Here is a 17,428-nt window from a genome sequence, read left to right as displayed (position 1 = left end):
AATTTTTTATATTTAAATTTATCAAAAATTATATTGTAACTACAAAATAATATTCTATAAATATTTTTTATGAAAAATTATAATTTTCTTTGCACCAAAATAAATTAGGATAAATTGAAATTTTATTACGATAAAATAAGAGATTTTCACCAGGGCAGGAAATTTTGATGGGTGGGCCGCCGCGTCGCCTCGCACCCTTGGCTGGCTATCGCATCTCGAACTTAATAATATTAAGAAAACGCTTATAGGGGCAATCTAGACAATTCAGTGAATTCAGATGTGTGCGCAATGCGCATGCCGAACACAATAATCCCTTTAGAACGTTGCAATATCGCATTTCCAATTTCAAGACGGTCAGAACAAATTTCCTTCTCCCGCCTCTTTTCCCCATTAGCTAGAATTACTCGAAAATGCACCACCCTCCCTTTTCTCCTCTACGATTACGGCTCTACTAGTCTATTTTTCTCTTCACTTCACCTTACTTGTTCCAATTTTTATCTGTCAAAATCCCAAAGAAAAATCGAAAACCCATCGCTTTTTAATTATCGGGGAGAAAAGTGACCCGTAAGCAATTAAATTTATCTCAATTCAATTAATTTCACATCGGATATCTTTTTAAAATGTTATTTCATGTTTTCTTAGATTAAGTATAAATTCATTATGGTGGCGCTCTCTGATTTTTTTGTTTCGAATTTCAGGTTGTCGTAGATTTTGCTTCCTACTTTGATCTTAGAGGTTTCGGTAATTGCTCGGGATTTGAATTTATGCTATTGATTTTTTAAAATTTTTTATTGTTCATGATTTTTTTTCCTTGTGATTGAGATAAATTAGGGTTTAATAATATTCGATCTGAGTTTTCTTGTTATCTTACTTCTTAGAAGCATAGGATAATTGATTTTTTTGGCTGCATATATAATATTTTTTGATAAGTTCCTTGAGATCTGATGGTTTGGTTTTTTGCCTTTGCTTTACATTTTGTTTGGTTGGTGAGAAAATAACAAAATCAGAGGAGAAAAAACAGTTAAAACCTGGCATCTCATGAGAAAATGGAGATCTCCTAAGATTATCTGAAAATTCCAATAAAGCAGAGTTGAACCTTGAATTTGCTTTTCGAGTTTTCTCAGTAACCAAACAGAGTTAGAGATGTACCTTTCTTCTATTTGTTTTCTCTTCTAAACTTCAATTGCTCAATCTGCATGTTGCTTCTAACAGCGGTGTTGATTTTGTGCATTTCAAGATAAAATTGTGATAATGGAAGTAGACGTGAGGCAAAGTTTACGAGAAGTAAGTAGGAAAAAGTAGCAGTTTCTTAAGCTTCATTTTCCTTTCATTGAACCATCTTGCCTCTTTCTTGCTTCAAGAGTTTGTACTCAATAACTTACAGATCTGCAATTTTTGTTGCTAGCAGTGCCTGCTTATTATAAAGTTCTACTGGACTAAAATATTAGTTTTACAATATATGGCATATTCTATTAATTCATATATGGTGGGGGCATGGAGCATAATAGTTCTTAAATAGTTTTCTAGTTCTAGTTGATTTATGTGCGTTGTTTTTCCTATGAGTAGATTCTTTTCCAGTTCTTGCAATTTGTAGGTCTTGTTTTCCTGGAACGTGTAAGTCAGTTTTGGACACATTTGAATACGAATTTAGCTTAATTCTCATTGGTTTATATAGCAAATTAATACCAGTGAACTGATATTGCTGTTACTGCATTATGATTCCGGTAACTTATTACAATTCCAATAACTATTGCAATAAATTAGTGTTTGATGCCTTGCAAATTTATATTTCAGGATCGAATGAGTGACTGTCGAAGTTTTGGCTGCAATTATCATCCATCCAGCCAATCGAGAAAGATTTCAATAGGAGTTACGGTAGACTCTTTAGCTAAGGGAAAACCTGGAGCCACCAAGGAAGATGAAGGTAAACAGCCAAACACAGAAAGAATTGAACCTAGCATTGGAATTTCCACAGAGGGAAAAAACAAAGGGGAAGCTGTCACAACCTCAAAGGGGAAGCAAACTGAAGATACTGAGCAGGTTAAATCTCCATGGATTACTCCTAGATCCTTACATAAAAAATCTCTTGCTGCAGAGACTGCCTCTTTCCCAGAAGAAACTAGCAACCCTAGACAGAAGAAAATTAATGCAGTGAAGGATGTGCCAGTAACATATTCAATTCAGTTTTTTCCAAACCAAACCTTAAACGCACAGAATGTTGGTAGCGAGTGGCATAAGTTTGATAGCCTCATTAATGGCCTCACCTACAAAAGGAAAGGAATGAAGGATGGCAACTCACAGAGGCTGGAGGAGTTCAATTTTGCAAATGCACGGAAAGTTCTTGAGTTGGATAAAGTGGTGATAGAGGACAAAGCAGATAAAACACAAAACATACAAACTGAAACTTTGAAAATGAAGCTGTGGGAGTTGTTGGGAACTGTTTCTTCACCAAAAAGTCTGCAATCTAGTTCATGGTCTCATAAGGTCAGTGCCAATAATTTAAAACCAGAGATAAGCGCTGATCATATGGGAGACACAGTTGTAAAGCCCAGACAAAATTCAGATACTATAGAAACTGATTCAGACAATCCTGATAAGACCATTAAGAGGCCAGTAACCCATTCTTTGACCCGAAAACGAGCTCCAGCCAAAGTGCAACCAGACAAGACTAGAGTTGGTTTATCCTCCAAGCATAAACATCAACAAAGCATCTTCTCTTTTGGAGAAGGAAAATCTACAAAGCTAGATGGTGCTGTCAATTGTGGGTCATCATTGTCCAGGAAAAAGAAAATTTTGAGGAAAAGTTCTAAAATTGGTCCACGTAAGCTCTGTTTTCCTAGAGAGGATAATGGAGATGAGGTTAAGCAAACAACCTATAGGAGTGAAACTCCATTGCCTGGAGAGAAAACTTCTATACTTGGTAATAAGATTGAAAGCCTTCCTGGTTCCTTTAGTGAGAAAAGGAGAGAAAACTCCGAAAAGGTTCAAGAAAAGGACTCTTTTCATTCTCCAGTGACCAACAAGACAAACCAGCAGGTTAATTTTGACAATCCAACATCACCAGAAAAAGGGGATAAACAAGAAGATTTAGGTAATATATCTTTGAGGAATTTTTTGTATACACAAGATGATTTCCAAAGTCCAACTTTTGGATTCAACACACCTATTTTAAATACATCTCCGATCCCTACACCAAAAACTGTAGAGATGGAGAAAGGTGCTTGCAATCCTGTACTATCTGAGAGAGGATTTACCATAGGAAATATCCGGAGCTTCAGGACTTTCCAAACTTCAAGAACTGTTTGTAATGATTCCAATGCGCAAGCTCAGTCACCTGTATCCTTAACTATTCTTCAGGATTGTAATATGGGAGTGGAATATATGTCTAAACTTGAGCATTATCTTTTCTGCCTTTGACCTTCCTTATTGAGTTTCAGGAAGATGCAGAGAAGCATACTGTTTCTTCACTCAGGAATGCCATGCCAGCTAAGGAAAATTTTGACCCAGTAAATGAACTTTCTGAAGCATCACCAGAAGAGAGGCGGTCAGAGAGCTTTGAAGAAGGATCACCCATTATTAAAAGATATGATTGTAAGTATCAAAAATGCTTTTCTGAAACATGCTATGCAATATGCTTCCAAAAATTTATTGGATAACTCCATTTGGGATATAACTTACCATTAGTTATTTCCAAGTAATCAGTTGATTGGATGATAAGAGTTCATGTGTCCTGATTCACATTCTTACAAGACATTCTACCTGATTTGTTATCAATGACTGTATGTTTCTGTAATGAATTGACGGGAGTAGATGTTATGAAGAAGATCGAAAATGTATGTTTCAAAAGTAGAATGACTGAAAAGTTGCAGTTTTAATTTTGGTCTCCCTTCTTGTTCTTGATATTGCACCCTCTGCTTATGGCTTTATGTTTTGTTTTCTCTTTAGTAAACTGTTTAAAGCGAAAATCATAACACCACTCCACCCTTGTAACTGCTGTTAGTTCTTTTAATATCATGCCATGAAACTATTAGCCTTCTTTATTGATTGTGAAATTCATGGTAACTTATCACTTTGGAGAAGAATTCTTGGTAATTTGTCATATCAGGCCGTTGCTCCAAGATTGGTTAATCTACTTGATTGTGTTTCTCAATTTTCATAGCTTAATTGACTTCACAAGCTTTAACCAGTCTGTACTGTGAATACTGTATGCATTGGCATGGATTCTTCTTAATTTCATCTCCATTTCTGATTTATTCTTCTAAATTTTCCTTCTTAATGGAAGCTTCTTTGGTTCTTTATATGATGGTGTTGTCAAGGTCACAGAGATGATCTGCTCTCACCAGAGACTGTTATTTCTGAGAAACCAAATTTCGTGCATTGTCCAATCAAACGGCTTCAAAACCTTGAAGATTTCAGGCTTAGTGAATTCAGTCCCACCTCACCCTCTCAAGAAGGCACAACTTCTTCACATTTGAACATCTACTGCTCTAGTTATCCTCACATCAGTTTCTTTCTAAAGTAGTTTCTTTATTTTTGTTCCAAAGGGGCAGGGATTGGAAAAAGTTATTGGTTCCAGGAACCCTCAGAACAGGACCAAGAAGATGAATTGACCAGGTCCTCATTTATATCTAAGCAAAGATTGGAAATACCCACTGATGCTATCTCTGGAACACCAACTTTATTCTTGATTGAGTTGAGTTTTGCTTGGCAATGTTTCAGGGCTGTTACACTGTTTGCTTTGGCTCTAGAAACCTTTAAACGCAAAATGGATTCAGCTACTAGAAAGAAGTCCTCTGAGATTTTAATGTCCATTTCTGAGGAGATTAAGTCAATGCTGCTGAACGTTGAGTTTCAGATTGAATCTGATGTGTATGTATTTAAAACTGAAAGCTTTCCTAATCCAACATGCTGATACTTAGCTTTGGTTTTCTTTATCTTTCAGAGGGAAGCTGACTAGTCTCAGTAAAACCAAAAGGAAACACCTGGAAACAAGATTGCAAGGTGACAGTTTTTATTAACTGAATGACTTGATTGGCTTCAATAAAATGCCATCAGCTCCTAATTGTATTGAAAAGTGCTTATTTGTATATGAATTAGAGTATTACTTTTATTTTACTGATCCGGTCTCTCAGATTACGAGCCCCAAAAAGTGCCTATCAATTTGTAGTTGTAGTTCACTGGTCTGGAATGATGAGTTACATTTGGCCTTGGTGTTTGTATGTCCACTTTGGTAGCATATATATGTGTCTAGGGACTAAGCATCACATGTGAGGTTTTGTCTCAGAGGATGCTATTTACATTTAGTTTTGATACATTACCCATCTTACTCATGCTTTTAATGAGAGCACACATGCTTCTAACAAAAAGCACGATTGGGATCCTATCTTCTGAGAAAAACATGATTACTGATATGTGGTGGGAAGCAAGCCATGCTAGTGTGTGAATGCAAACATAGTTTCACCTTTTCTTTTCTTACAAATTTGCAGTGTTATTATTACTAAACTTGAGAGAGGAGTGCCATTGGTCTTATGGTTTCTCTGTATTTAATTATTTATCTTAGTAAATTAACTATCAGGGAGGCCTTACTTGATATGTTTTCTATTTGATTGCTTTTTTCCCACAGAGCAACAAGAACAATTGAAGCTGATGCTTGAAAAGTTCAAGGAGGATATCCATCATCATCTCCTGGACTGCAATATTATCCTTGAAGGGATGGAAGCTCACCAAATTGAGTTAAAGGGAATCATGAAGAGACAAAGTATGGCAACTTTATTTATTTTGAATAAATTCATTGACTATGACTGCATTATTGCATCTTGTTTTCGTAGATTTTTCATGTAGCTTAATCAAATGTGAGGAGTGTGTAAAAATATGTGACCCATTTGCTCCATTATGAGATGCATGCTGTCCTTGTCACTGACATGTGAAGATGAAGCTAATTTGCATGCAAGTTTTCATTGGTGGACATGGAATAATTTTATGTGGAATATTTCTTGGAACGTCGGGATTCATTGGGATATTGATGCAGTCCATGATTTTTCATGCAAGGATATTTCAGTTTGGAGAAATTACTTTGGTCATAGAGGTTCTTGGGAAAGTTTTCATTGGTGGACATGGAATAATTTTATGTGGAATATTTCTTGGAACGTCAGGATTCATTGGGATATTGAAGCAGTCCATGATTTTTCATGCAAGGCTATTTCAGTTTGGAGAAATTACTTTTGTCATAGAGGTTCATCTAGGATATTGTGATGTATCCCAATTACAAACAATGGACCAAAGGAAATTTTATACTTGATTTGAGAAATACAATGGTGTTCTAGGTCCCTTTTCAGCACTTGAACTTCTAAAACTTGGCATTACTGGTTGCATTCAGGAATATAGTATTTACAACCTTCACTTATCACCCCCTATATTCTCATATTTTAAAATTATTTATCCCTGGCTGAACATTTTAAAACTGGTTACACTGCAGCTTAAAACGATTAACTTGAATTCAGATCAAGCAGCAAAGTGACAATTAATTCTTTTTAAAATTAGAATACAATGTATAGTCATAGAATTATTTTTGACATTCTTATAAGCTTGTATGTAGCCGGTGTTATATTTAATTTATATTCTGGTGTGTTCTGTGTCTAATATATTTACAGAAGTGTCACACCAGAAGCTTCTCATGCATGCGGAAGAAGCAGCTGAAATCCAACTTAATAATGCTGAAAGAAGAATCACAGCTGTCCATGAGGCAAGTTCGTTGTTTCTGTTTATAATAAAAGTTTAGCCTAACTTTTCAACAATTCAGGCACGGTGTAATCCACATATTATGTGGGCATCCACTGGCCAAATGCTTGGTTCTGGTAATATATCCATACAGTTACCAAAACTTGGTGAGTAGGTTAGATACATTAATTGGGAGCCACTAGACGTTAGATTTGTGTGGGCTTGGAAATCTAGTGCTGTTGGTGTGCATCACGTTTTTATGGAATTCGCTCACTAAGTACTGATTAAAAGAGAAGCCTATGATAATTGATAAGTTTATCTTTTTGCACCTCCAATCTTGCAAAGCTTGAACCTATGAACCTCGTAGTCAGGCCAGGATCCTTCTATTGCTATCCACTTTATGTCGAGTCCTCACACTTAAGATAGTCTTCGTAGACCATGCCTTTTAGCACTCAAATTCTTCATTATAATTCAGAGCTGAATGTTTTGTGTCCTGTATAACATGCATGTTATCATCCTAATTTAATGCAGTCGGCGAGCGAAAAGATGCTCCACCTGAAACATGTAATAGCTGAGTGCTTGAAAGACAGTATATACTAAACTGACAGAGGCCTGAAGATCGACTTTCATTCATCCTAAGAAGTTAGAAATTGACTTTGTAAATTCTGTATGTCCTAACATTTCCCTAATACCTTATTCTACTTAGCCCTTGATTCTATATTTTTCAATTGTCCAGTGGAACCTTATCTGTAATAGTGGAGACATCACTTTTTCTTTGAGTAGCCTGTAACTTGAGTTCTTGATGCGATGGTGCGATTGGTTTTACGTATAAAATGAAAGAATCTCGGACTATATTGAATTAGATTTATGGCAAGCAATGATGAGATTTTTTTTTTCCCGAGTATATATTTTTAAATGATTTTGTTGCAGATTTACTTTATATTTGCACTAACTCTTTGTTGGCTTTATATGTGAACCGAGATGGAGCCACTTGTACATTCTGAAGATTTGGTCGGTTTTCTTCTACATTACCGTAAAATGAAGGAAAAGTATAGCACTGTTTTCTTTTGGGTACTGGATGAAATGGATATGAATGTTCCGATTACGTAGTTTCTCATTGCATATTTGCAACCATATGCGGGAGCGTTAAGCTCAACAATTTGGTATTGTATTTATGGTGTTCGATTATTAAAATTAAAATAATGTGTCTTTCTGTCCAGGGGTTGATGTTGTTACGTCATGTTCCACGCAAGTTTCTATCCACCACAATCACAGTGAGGTTGTCTTGCAATTTTCTTTTTTTCCCTTATTGTGGTCTTTTTTATCAGCATAGAACCAAAGAAAAAAAAAAAAACATTACGGTTTCTTTGTTAGGTTGTTAAAAGAGAGCCGCGGTAGAATTTCTGGGGTTTCTCAGGCAGCTAGAAAACGAAAGACTGAAAATTTCGTTCATGTTCTACTTGGGTTTAGTTTCTACGTCTGACATCATTTAATGTTCGTTGAATTTGGGGCTTTCATTATCCTCATCACCCTGGGTCCCTCCCTTCTTAGCACTGTCGTTGTCTGTCTGTTTTTCTTTATGGATGGATTGACCACAGCTTTCTTTTGTCCACCCTTTGTTAATTCGTTCCGGCCCGGGTGAGTGAAATTTCAACCGAAAAAAAAAAACACATTACAGCGACAAGGAAACATAGGGGCATGTGAACCATATGTGATCACGTCAAGTACACGCTTTTTTTCTCCAATCTTTCTTCCTTAATGCGTGGATTTGATTGGATGTTTCTGACTGACTGATCTATTGGGTTACGTGTCGCCACTGGGCGGTGGCTCTACTACACTTCGGACTGTGGCTAGTCCTGGTCCTGATCCCCCAGTTCTCGTGAGAGTCTTAGATTCCTTCGTGGGCTCGTACAAAATTCTGGCCATTTCTTTGTCATGCGTTGAACTTTCATTTTCAAAATTCAATTTCAAGATAATGAAGATAATAAAAATGATCGTCACTGTCCTCTCGTTGGCATGCTTTTCCTCGTGCTTGTTGTCAATTACCATCTACTTATGGTATGGGTTTCAATTAATCAACTACTATAATTAATGTATCAATGCAAATTATTGGGATATCTTATTTGCCGGCGGGGCAGTGTTCTATATTAATTTTACAAGGAATTCGACTCATCCTATTCCTAGTGCTTGATTTGATGCTCATTTTTTGAGCATTTTTAAGTTCGTTGATTTCTAGAATTTCGGGTGCCATATGCGGAGTTTCCCTGTTGGTTGGGTAGTATCGGGGAACCTTATCTATGTTCTGGTCTTTTTTTTTTTTTTCTTATCCTTTATCGTTATCATCACTGTTCTTCTTTTGGAAAGAAAAATAAGCGATTCGTAGCGGTGAAAATAGATTACACAGGACTAATACAAATTCAGACTAACATTATTTTGTAGGCAGAATTTCAGTGTTGTGTATTACTGATGTAGGTTAGGTAACGATTCGAGTTAACACTAATGGGTTGTAACTTATAACTGATTTAATCAATTGAAATAAATCAAGATATATTAATTTGATTCAATTTATTCGGTTTTGATAATAAAAAATATTTATTTAATTAGTTTGATTGGTTATTCATTTTCAAAATTAATGATTGAATGTAACATTCTAATACTGATCGATTTTATTAATTTATTTTTAAATACATATTTATATATAATATTTTAAAATCATATATAATTTATTATTAATTTTATATAATATATAACATATGTAAGTCATATTTGGTATATAAGATTATGATAGAATATAATAAAATAATATTTATGATAAGATTAGATTAAATAATGTCATTCTATCTTATGTTTGATGTGTGTAAAAATTAAAATAAAATAATTTATTTATTGATCAAAATTATTTTTTCTCAAAGTTTATATAATTTAAATTATTGATATAAATTTTAATGTTATAAAAAGACATATAAATTTAATCTTATAAATTAAAAATAATCTTTTACTTTTCCAAAGAATAGAGTTATCCTATATGGTATAAGATATATAATCCTTTTAATAATTCAATCATTTTATTTAAATACATAATAAACATGTGATATGATGATTAGTATCCTATCATTCAATTAATCTTACGTGTTAAATGTATAGATAAATCATATTTGATACATATAATTATTGATAAAATAAAATAATAATTATTTTATAATATATCTAATTTGCATATAAAGAAAGTTAAATATCAAATCCCCTAGAGATTTAGAGATTTGGCATTTCATTCTTCATCTTTTTTTCCCGTCTTATTATCAATAGGCTTGGTGGTTTCAACTTTTCGTGTTCCTTAATTATGCGCTTTTCGTAATACAAAACGAGGGAGGCTGCTATAACTAACAATTACTGCATCTTTGCGGGAGCCCTATTTCAATCATTTTTCGAGCCAGTGGACGAAATTGGAGATCCACACGCTTCTCCATGAATTGGCTTGTTTCTGCCCTCCATCGGTTACAGTCATGGAATGAGATACATCAAGGAGGAGAAGCCTTTATCAGCAAATTAAGAGTAGTAAGTTGTGACTGATTAAGCTAGATATTCTTCTGAAAATTCAAGGACAAGTGACCCCTTTTCTCAATCAAGATGGTGAAAAAGCCAGAATAAGTATTTTCCAAATGAAACGCAGAATATTCACTTCACTAGTGGTTCGCAGCATGTTGATGTTTTTTCATATAATTACATTACCAAAGGAATATACAAATTTCATTTTGCAGCTGCTTAGGCTTTTTCTTTCCAACATTGAGATCTTCTCGCTGAATACAAAGTACACATAGTGATGATCAACTTGAATTTGTAGTCAGACGACGAGTTTGGTTAAAATTCTTGATTTTGGGTTAAAACCCTCCTCATTGCAGTTATGTATATATAGCCTCTCATGTAACAAAATAAATTTATAAAAGGAAAAAAGGCATAATGTTGGTAAACATTTAAATCTAACAAAACAAGATTGCTTTAAGTTTCTATTTGGAACAAGAAATATTTAATCTGTAATCTCTAGTGCACAGGAATCTTAGCAGCAGCAGCAACCGAGCTAAAAGCAAACTGAACCAAACTCACCACTTTTCAATTTAATTAATCCTTTAGAAATCATTCTCAGATGTGAATTGTTCACCTCTTTTTTAACCTTTTGAATCATTGTCCACCCTGAGTCTGGTGGAGGTTGATACTTCCAAGGTGATCTGTTTTACTTCTGCCAATTGATTATTAAAAGTCTCAGCCAACATCAAAATTCATCAGATCATTAACTTCATACAGAAGCTCATCAGATGAGAAACTTGGATCAGGCATATATCCTTCATTCCTCATCACCAAAAATAGATTTTCCAGAATGTCTTGAATCTTACCTAATTTGGATTGTGTAGCATAGAACATATAAATACCAGAACCTACCTCAATCCAGCTATTTCCAGGTCTCCTAGGCAGACGCTTCTCTTTTACCATTGTTCTGACTTTCACTGCATCTTTCCATCTTCCTGTGGAAGCATATATATTGGATAACAGAATATAATGGCCTGAATTTTTCTGATCTTTCTGTAGAATGTGCTTCTCTAAATACTCAGCCAGCACAACCTTGTTATGAACTCTGCAGGCACCAAGTAAACTTCCCAAAATATTCATGTCTGGTTCCACTGGCATTTTTTTTATAAGATCATATGCATCATCAAGGTGGCCTGCTCTAGCAAGAAGGTCCACAATGCACGAGTAGTGTTCCATGTCTAGTGGAATATTGTAATCATATATCATAGAATGAAACAATGACCAGCCTCTATCAACTAGCCCAGCATGACTGCAAGCTGTCAAAAGTGCGATAAATGTGACTTTATTGGGTCTAATTCTTGCCTCCTTCATTTGCTCAAAGAATTGAAGAACATGTTCTCCAAATCCATAAATCCCATGAGCAGAGATGATTGTGTTATATGTCACAATATTCCTTTCCTTCATCCGATTGAAAATACTTACTCCAAGTTCAAGACTCCCACATTTGCAGTACATATCTATTAGAGAATTTCCAACAGAGACTGCAGTTCCAAGACCGCTTCTGATTGCATAGGCATGGATTTCTTTTCCATATTTAAGAGTTCCAATTTTTGTGCAAATTGGAAGAATAATGACCAGGGTTATGGAATTTGGTCTGAGATTGGAATCCCATATTCTCTGAAAAATCTGAAATGCAGTATTAACCTCACCATTCAAAGAATATCCTACAATTATTGAATTCCATAATGTGATGTCCCTATCTGACATTATCCTAAAAATGTGCTCAGCTTTTGTCATTGACTTACAATTGGCATACATTTCAATCAGTGCAGCTCCCACAACAAAATCAGATTCAAACCCTTGTTTTAGGATATAACCATGCATCTCCTTTCCGTGCTTCAATAATTTGAGCTTGGACAATACTGGAAGAACACTTGCTGCAACAATGGCATTCATTCTTATTTCAGCATCCTTCATCATGAGATACAGCTGAAAACCCTCATGGTACTGGCAATTCTGTGAATAACCAGCAATCAAGGTACTCCAAGAGACTACATCTTTATTCTCCATGTTACAAAATAAAGAATAGGCAAAATGACAGGCACCGCATTTACAGTACATATCCATCAGAGCATTAGACACATACAAATCACTCTCGAAACCGCACTTGATAGCACATCCTTGAAGGGTCATTCCCATTTTCATATCTTCCAGTCGGCCACAAGCTGGAAGAATGGCCGCCATAATAACTGAATCAGGTCTTAGCCCTTCTAATCCCATCCTTTTAAACAGAGACAATGCCTCGGACCACTCTCCACTCTGCATATTCCCACAGATCAGGGCACTCCAGCAAGCTAAATCTTTCTTTCTTATTCCTTCAAAAATCCGTCGGGCTTCACTTAGATTACCACACTTGGCAAACATGTCTATCATGGCACATTCAACATAAACATTGCATTTGATATCATAATGACCCTCATTCCAAAGAATAAAATCTCTAATCTTCTTACCTTCTTCAAGATCATTCAACTCAGTACAAGCCCTCAAGACAAGTGGGTAAGTGAAATTGTCAGGAATCATCCCTTGACTAACCATCAACTGATAGAACTCAATTGCCTTGGAAAAACGACCCACATCAATAAAACCTCTAATGATTCCATTCCAAGCAAGATTACTCCTTTGGGGCAGTTTATCAAACACAAAAAGTGCATCTTGTAAACAGCCAAAGGTTACATAAACATTAACAAGCTGTGAACCAAGGACCCTATCAGCATTGCTGGAGTTAAGGAATCCATTGACAATCAAAAGAGCGTGTAATCTTTTGGCTTCAGACAGATTTGATGGTGACCTAAGTTGAGAGAATAGGGAGCTATGCAAAAGATTTTGATGATTGAATAACTGTGGCAAAGAAGAGATATTTGTGAGATGAAAGGTGGTTTTGGATGGAGCAGTGGATTTATGAGGTGGGTATTTGGTTGGATTTGGGTTAGGGAAGAGAGTCGAAATTGGTTTGCCGATAACGAGGGATAGTCCACTTTGTACATGAAGTGTTTGTTTCAAAGCCCTAGTGGATTTTCTGGTTATTCTCGGCAACATTTTTTTCCAATTCTAAGGCGTCATGCCGGAGATCTAACATTGTTTTAGATTCCGTTATGTACCAAAATTCGAGCATGCATTTGTTTTAGAATCTTCAGAGGAAGACACGCCGGGTTGAGACTTGAGAGCAAACAGTAAATCTGTCCGTGAGTTAGGGCTAAGCACTATCGATCATTCGAAAGTTGAGCTCAAGATCCGGCCTAACTTGGCTCATCGGATTAAAAAAACCCAAAATTTTTAAAAATATATTAAAATTTTATTTTTCAAAATTAAAATTAAATAAAAATTATTAATAAAATAAAATTTCAGATGGAGTCAAACTGACCCAACTTGAATAGGTTTGAACAAGATCAAACTCACGGGTCCAACGAATAATCCGATCCGAGGACAAATGTAGCAAAGAGTGGAGACTCTTATATATTATCGTTAATGAAGTGAGACGAAACTGATGAGGTGACTTATAACAAAACTGCTACAGAGGACTTTTGCTTTAGAATTCTAATAATCCTGGTTTGCTCTTACGAAGAAAGTAAGTATAAAATACAGATATCTGTAATCTCAATCTTATTATTAATTGTGACGATGGTTAACATGTCAAAACCAAAGTTTTCATTGGAATTGCATGCTGAAAATGAAATAATGACTTCAACGTGGATGCTGGTGTTGAGTGATCATCTCAAGTCCATTTTAAGGGATCGGATAAGCATTTTGGAAACTGATGAGGTGACTTACAACAAAACTGCTACAGAGGACCTTTGCTTTAGAATTCTAATAATCCTTGGGCCTGTTTTGCTTTTACGAAGAAAGTATAAAATACAGATATCTATCATCTCAATCTTATATTAATTGTGACGATGGTTACATGTCAAAACCAAAGTTTTCATTGGGATTGCATGCTGATAATGAAATAATGACTTTAACGTGGGTGCTGGTGTTAAGTGATAATCTCTAGTCCATTTTAAGGGATCGGATAAGCATTTTGGATCACCCAAAAATTATAATAATTTCTAGAAACGAAAAAAAAAAATCAAACATCAGCAAAAATATCTTAATTACCAACGGCTGCAGGAACAGCTTGAAGAACAATGGGGCCAAACTAAAACGATCGAATATGGCCATGGATGTCTAACAATTTAACTTGATAGGTATTTCATGGAACAAGTAGAAATCTGTCATCAAAACTAGTCAGCATCAAGATATCAGTAGCCTTACTCTAGCCAAGCCCAAGTCGCAATATTATCCCTGGCCCACATATAAGAAAGCTCCATTTTCTTGCCTCAGCAATGATCTCATTCTCCTCCACGAGGCATCCATGCATGAAAATGAAAGGACTAATTTCTTCAAGAAACATATCGACGCTTCCAAGCCACCACTTCTTTTATAATATTTATATATATATAGACACACACACACACACACACAACGAACCGCAAAACACTAGACAACCTTTGCTCCGCCCCCAAATTTAATTAAGCAGAGGAAAGTGTCAGGATGGATTCTGTTATTTGCTTGGTCTTGAAAATTGCTTTGGCGGTTGTTCTAGTGTCCAAGATTTTGCAAGTGTTTAGGATTGTTGTGTGGAGGCCACATGCCTTGACGAAAAGCTTCAAGAAACAAGGAGTCACAGGCCCTCCATACTTTCTCCTTAAGGGTTCTCTTGATGAGGTGAAGAAGTGGAAGAAAGCAGCCAGGGAAATCATATTGGACACAAACTCAAATGATATTTTTAAGCGTGTTATCCCACACTACTATATATGGTCCTTAAAATATGGTCAGTTTCTTCCTTACAGATTACTATATAGTACTAGAAATTTAATTGTATTGCTTCATTTTTAGTACTCATGAGTCGATGTACAAGTTCTTAATAGTACTCCAATTCGGATTAACCTTTGCACGGTATTTTCATGTCACAGGAGAGACATTTCTGTTTTGGCATGGAACACAACCCCATCTTTGCATTTCAGACCCCGAGCTGGCCAAGCAAATACTATCAAACAAATTTGGTTTCTATAATAAACCGTGCGTGAATCCTTTTCTACAGACATTAGCAGGAAAGGGATTACTTTTTATGAATGGACTAGACTGGGTTAGGCGCAGAAGAATTGTTAATCCTGCCTTCTCTTTGGATAAGTTGAAGGTTTCAAACTTCCTAATAAATAATTCTATTCGTCTTGTTACTTGAACAAAGATTTCTTCATCGTTTTGTTGATTTCTTGGGAAATTTATGTGCATGTCCATATCCACTGTTTTAATTAAGGGGGCACATGGATCTTAATTGCAGGCTATGGTAAAGAGAATGGTGGCATGTTCACTATCCATGTTTGAAGAGTGGAAACATCAAGCTGAGTTAGCTGAGAACAACTGTATAAAGATAGAGATCAATGAGGAATTTCAAAAGCTAACAGCTGATATAATTGCACACACTGCTTTTGGAAGCAGCTATGTCCATGGAAAGGAGGCTTTCAAGGCTCAAAGAGAGCTTCAAAGATGGTGTGCAGCTTCAAATGCCGATGTTTTCATCCCTGGCAGCCAGTAACAATTATACTCTTACACCTTAATTTCTTCAAGTTTTGAGATTTGTCTTCAACTCTTTTTTTTTTTTTTTTCCTGTTTTCATTCAGATATCTCCCCACTCCATCCAACCTTCAAATATGGAAGCTTGACAGGAAAGTAAAGGGTTCACTAAGCCGCATCATAGAGAGTAGATTGAAATCCAAAATCACCGGTGGTGCAGATTTTCCTTACGGGGATGATCTACTCGGTGTGATGATGGCAGCTATAGAACCTACTCAATCTAATCGAAATTTCAAGTTGCAAATCGATGAAATCTTGGAGGAATGTAAAACTTTCTTTTTCGCAGGGCACGAGACAACTTCCAATTTATTAACTTGGACAATGCTCTTGTTGAGCATACATCCAGAATGGCAGTCAAAACTCAAAGAAGAGGTCTTAGAGGAATGTGGGATGGGCATTCCAGATGCTGATATATTGGCTAAGCTGAAATTGGTAACATTTCAAGAACATTCCTTTCCTCCTCTTAAAACATTTTCTAAATTTTCATTGAGAGGTGAAATTTCTAGCGCTCTTACCAGATGAACATGGTTCTACTGGAGATCTTGAGACTGTATTGCCCAGCCATAGCGTTGGTCAGAGAGGCATCCGAGGACATGAAGTTGGGGAACCTGATGATCCCGAAACATACACGTCTAACAATTCCAATCGTGAAGATTCATCGAAGCAAAGAATATTGGGGAGAAGATGCAAATGAGTTCAATCCATTGAGATTCAAGGGTGGGATCTCCAAAGCCGCAAAACACCCAAATGCATTAATGGGCTTTTCAGTTGGTCCAAGGACTTGCATTGGGCAGAATTTCGCAATGCTGGAAGCCAAAGCTGTGCTTGCACTGATTCTTCAGAGGTTTTCATTCTCTCTCTCCCCTGACTACAAACATGCCCCAACAGACGTCCTTACTTTACAGCCAGAACATGGTCTCCCTATTATTATAAAACCTCTAAACATGTGAAATACTAGCAAAACTTGCTTACAAATTATTGGACTTTTTTCTCTGCTTCTAGTTTAAGGTTGTGCGATTGTGTTTTTTATAGATAGTATTGCAGCCTCATAGTCATTGGACTTGGAGCCTATTTGGCTTCGTGATTGAATTGTCTTTGATCGCAATCATCAAATTTGATTGTACATTCAATGACAAGCAAAATATAAAATCCCTATTAATATCTAGTTTACAGTGATTTTTCTCAATTTTAAAAGTAAGTAGGGGTTTACAATTGCGATCGCAATGCCAAACTCAAGTATGGCCTACTCCGACTTCTCAATTCCCAATTAACATGGTCCCACCCGAATGCTCACATGCCCCTCTAATATAATTATTCACCAATTTTCTTATCAAATATTTTATTAACCAATGGAAATTGAAGCAAGATATTAGTATACAAATCATAGCATTCAAAATAACAATCATTAGACATTTATTAACAAGCGCATATTCTGAAAGAAGTTGAGACACAGAATCCTAATTTTGTGCTGAGGCAACAAACTTAAACATGTACAAACTAACGCCACTAACGTCTTCTA

General features: G+C 35.9%; 3 protein-coding genes across 13 annotated transcripts; 2 read left to right on the top strand and 1 right to left on the bottom strand.

Moving 5' to 3' along the window:
- Window positions 1-312: 312 nt before the first annotated feature.
- Window positions 313-7,621, top strand: LOC111314017 (meiosis-specific protein ASY3-like). Of its 10 annotated transcripts, XM_022914972.2 has the most exons (12): window positions 325-564; window positions 699-741; window positions 1,213-1,284; window positions 1,795-3,336; window positions 3,438-3,591; window positions 4,317-4,454; window positions 4,545-4,614; window positions 4,720-4,869; window positions 4,943-5,001; window positions 5,624-5,758; window positions 6,651-6,742; window positions 7,249-7,621. In XM_022914972.2, exons 3-12 carry the CDS (start codon window positions 1,252-1,254, stop codon window positions 7,315-7,317), a joined length of 2,442 nt encoding a protein of 813 aa, XP_022770707.2. In that variant the 5' UTR covers window positions 325-564; window positions 699-741; window positions 1,213-1,251; the 3' UTR covers window positions 7,318-7,621. The 10 variants fall into 10 exon arrangements, 9 of the variants coding, with proteins under 9 accessions (XP_022770706.2, XP_089608636.1, XP_022770704.2 ...); XR_016332544.1 differs by lacking the exons at window positions 6,651-6,742; window positions 7,249-7,621 and adding an exon at window positions 6,059-6,337 and having other exon boundaries at window positions 313-564; window positions 4,720-4,843; XM_022914971.2 differs by lacking the exons at window positions 6,651-6,742; window positions 7,249-7,621 and adding an exon at window positions 6,059-6,337 and having other exon boundaries at window positions 313-564; window positions 4,551-4,614.
- A 3,018-nt stretch (window positions 7,622-10,639) lies between these two features.
- Window positions 10,640-13,714, bottom strand: LOC111314016 (pentatricopeptide repeat-containing protein At2g03380, mitochondrial-like). The gene has a single exon (XM_022914968.2). The coding sequence runs from the start codon at window positions 13,333-13,335 to the stop codon at window positions 10,975-10,977; it is 2,361 nt and encodes a 786-aa protein (XP_022770703.2). The 5' UTR covers window positions 13,336-13,714; the 3' UTR covers window positions 10,640-10,974.
- A 1,025-nt stretch (window positions 13,715-14,739) lies between these two features.
- Window positions 14,740-17,074, top strand: LOC111313366 (cytochrome P450 709B2-like). 2 transcript variants are annotated; one of them, XM_022914033.2, is made up of 5 exons: window positions 14,740-15,106; window positions 15,249-15,472; window positions 15,617-15,867; window positions 15,957-16,341; window positions 16,416-17,074. In XM_022914033.2, exons 1-5 carry the CDS (start codon window positions 14,827-14,829, stop codon window positions 16,857-16,859), a joined length of 1,584 nt encoding a protein of 527 aa, XP_022769768.1. In that variant the 5' UTR covers window positions 14,740-14,826; the 3' UTR covers window positions 16,860-17,074. The 2 variants fall into 2 exon arrangements, with proteins under 2 accessions (XP_022769768.1, XP_022769769.1); XM_022914034.2 differs by having other exon boundaries at window positions 14,741-15,106; window positions 16,428-17,074.
- Window positions 17,075-17,428: the final 354 nt, after the last annotated feature.

This window comes from Durio zibethinus, chromosome 23 (genome assembly GCF_047325235.1).
Source record: "Durio zibethinus cultivar Kanyao isolate XHJ-2024 chromosome 23, ASM4732523v1, whole genome shotgun sequence".
NCBI classification, from domain to species: domain Eukaryota; kingdom Viridiplantae; phylum Streptophyta; class Magnoliopsida; order Malvales; family Malvaceae; genus Durio; species Durio zibethinus.
This window is presented reverse-complemented; position numbering and strand designations above follow the sequence as displayed.

Coding starts and splice junctions, on each gene's coding strand:
- LOC111314017 (XM_089752510.1), top strand. CDS start 1,252: ATGGAAGTAGACGTGAGGCAAAGTTTACGAGAA. Junction 1,285..1,794: donor TGAGGCAAAGTTTACGAGAA/GTAAGTAGGAAA, acceptor TTTATATTTCAG/GATCGAATGAGTGACTGTCG. Junction 4,455..4,544: donor CACCTCACCCTCTCAAGAAG/GCACAACTTCTT, acceptor TTTGTTCCAAAG/GGGCAGGGATTGGAAAAAGT.
- LOC111314016 (XM_022914968.2), bottom strand. CDS start 13,335: ATGTTGCCGAGAATAACCAGAAAATCCACTAGGGCTTTGAAACAAACA.
- LOC111313366 (XM_022914033.2), top strand. CDS start 14,827: ATGGATTCTGTTATTTGCTTGGTCTTGAAAATTGCTTTGGCGGTTGTT. Junction 15,868..15,956: donor GTTTTCATCCCTGGCAGCCA/GTAACAATTATA, acceptor GTTTTCATTCAG/ATATCTCCCCACTCCATCCA. Junction 16,342..16,415: donor TATTGGCTAAGCTGAAATTG/GTAACATTTCAA, acceptor TGAAATTTCTAG/CGCTCTTACCAGATGAACAT.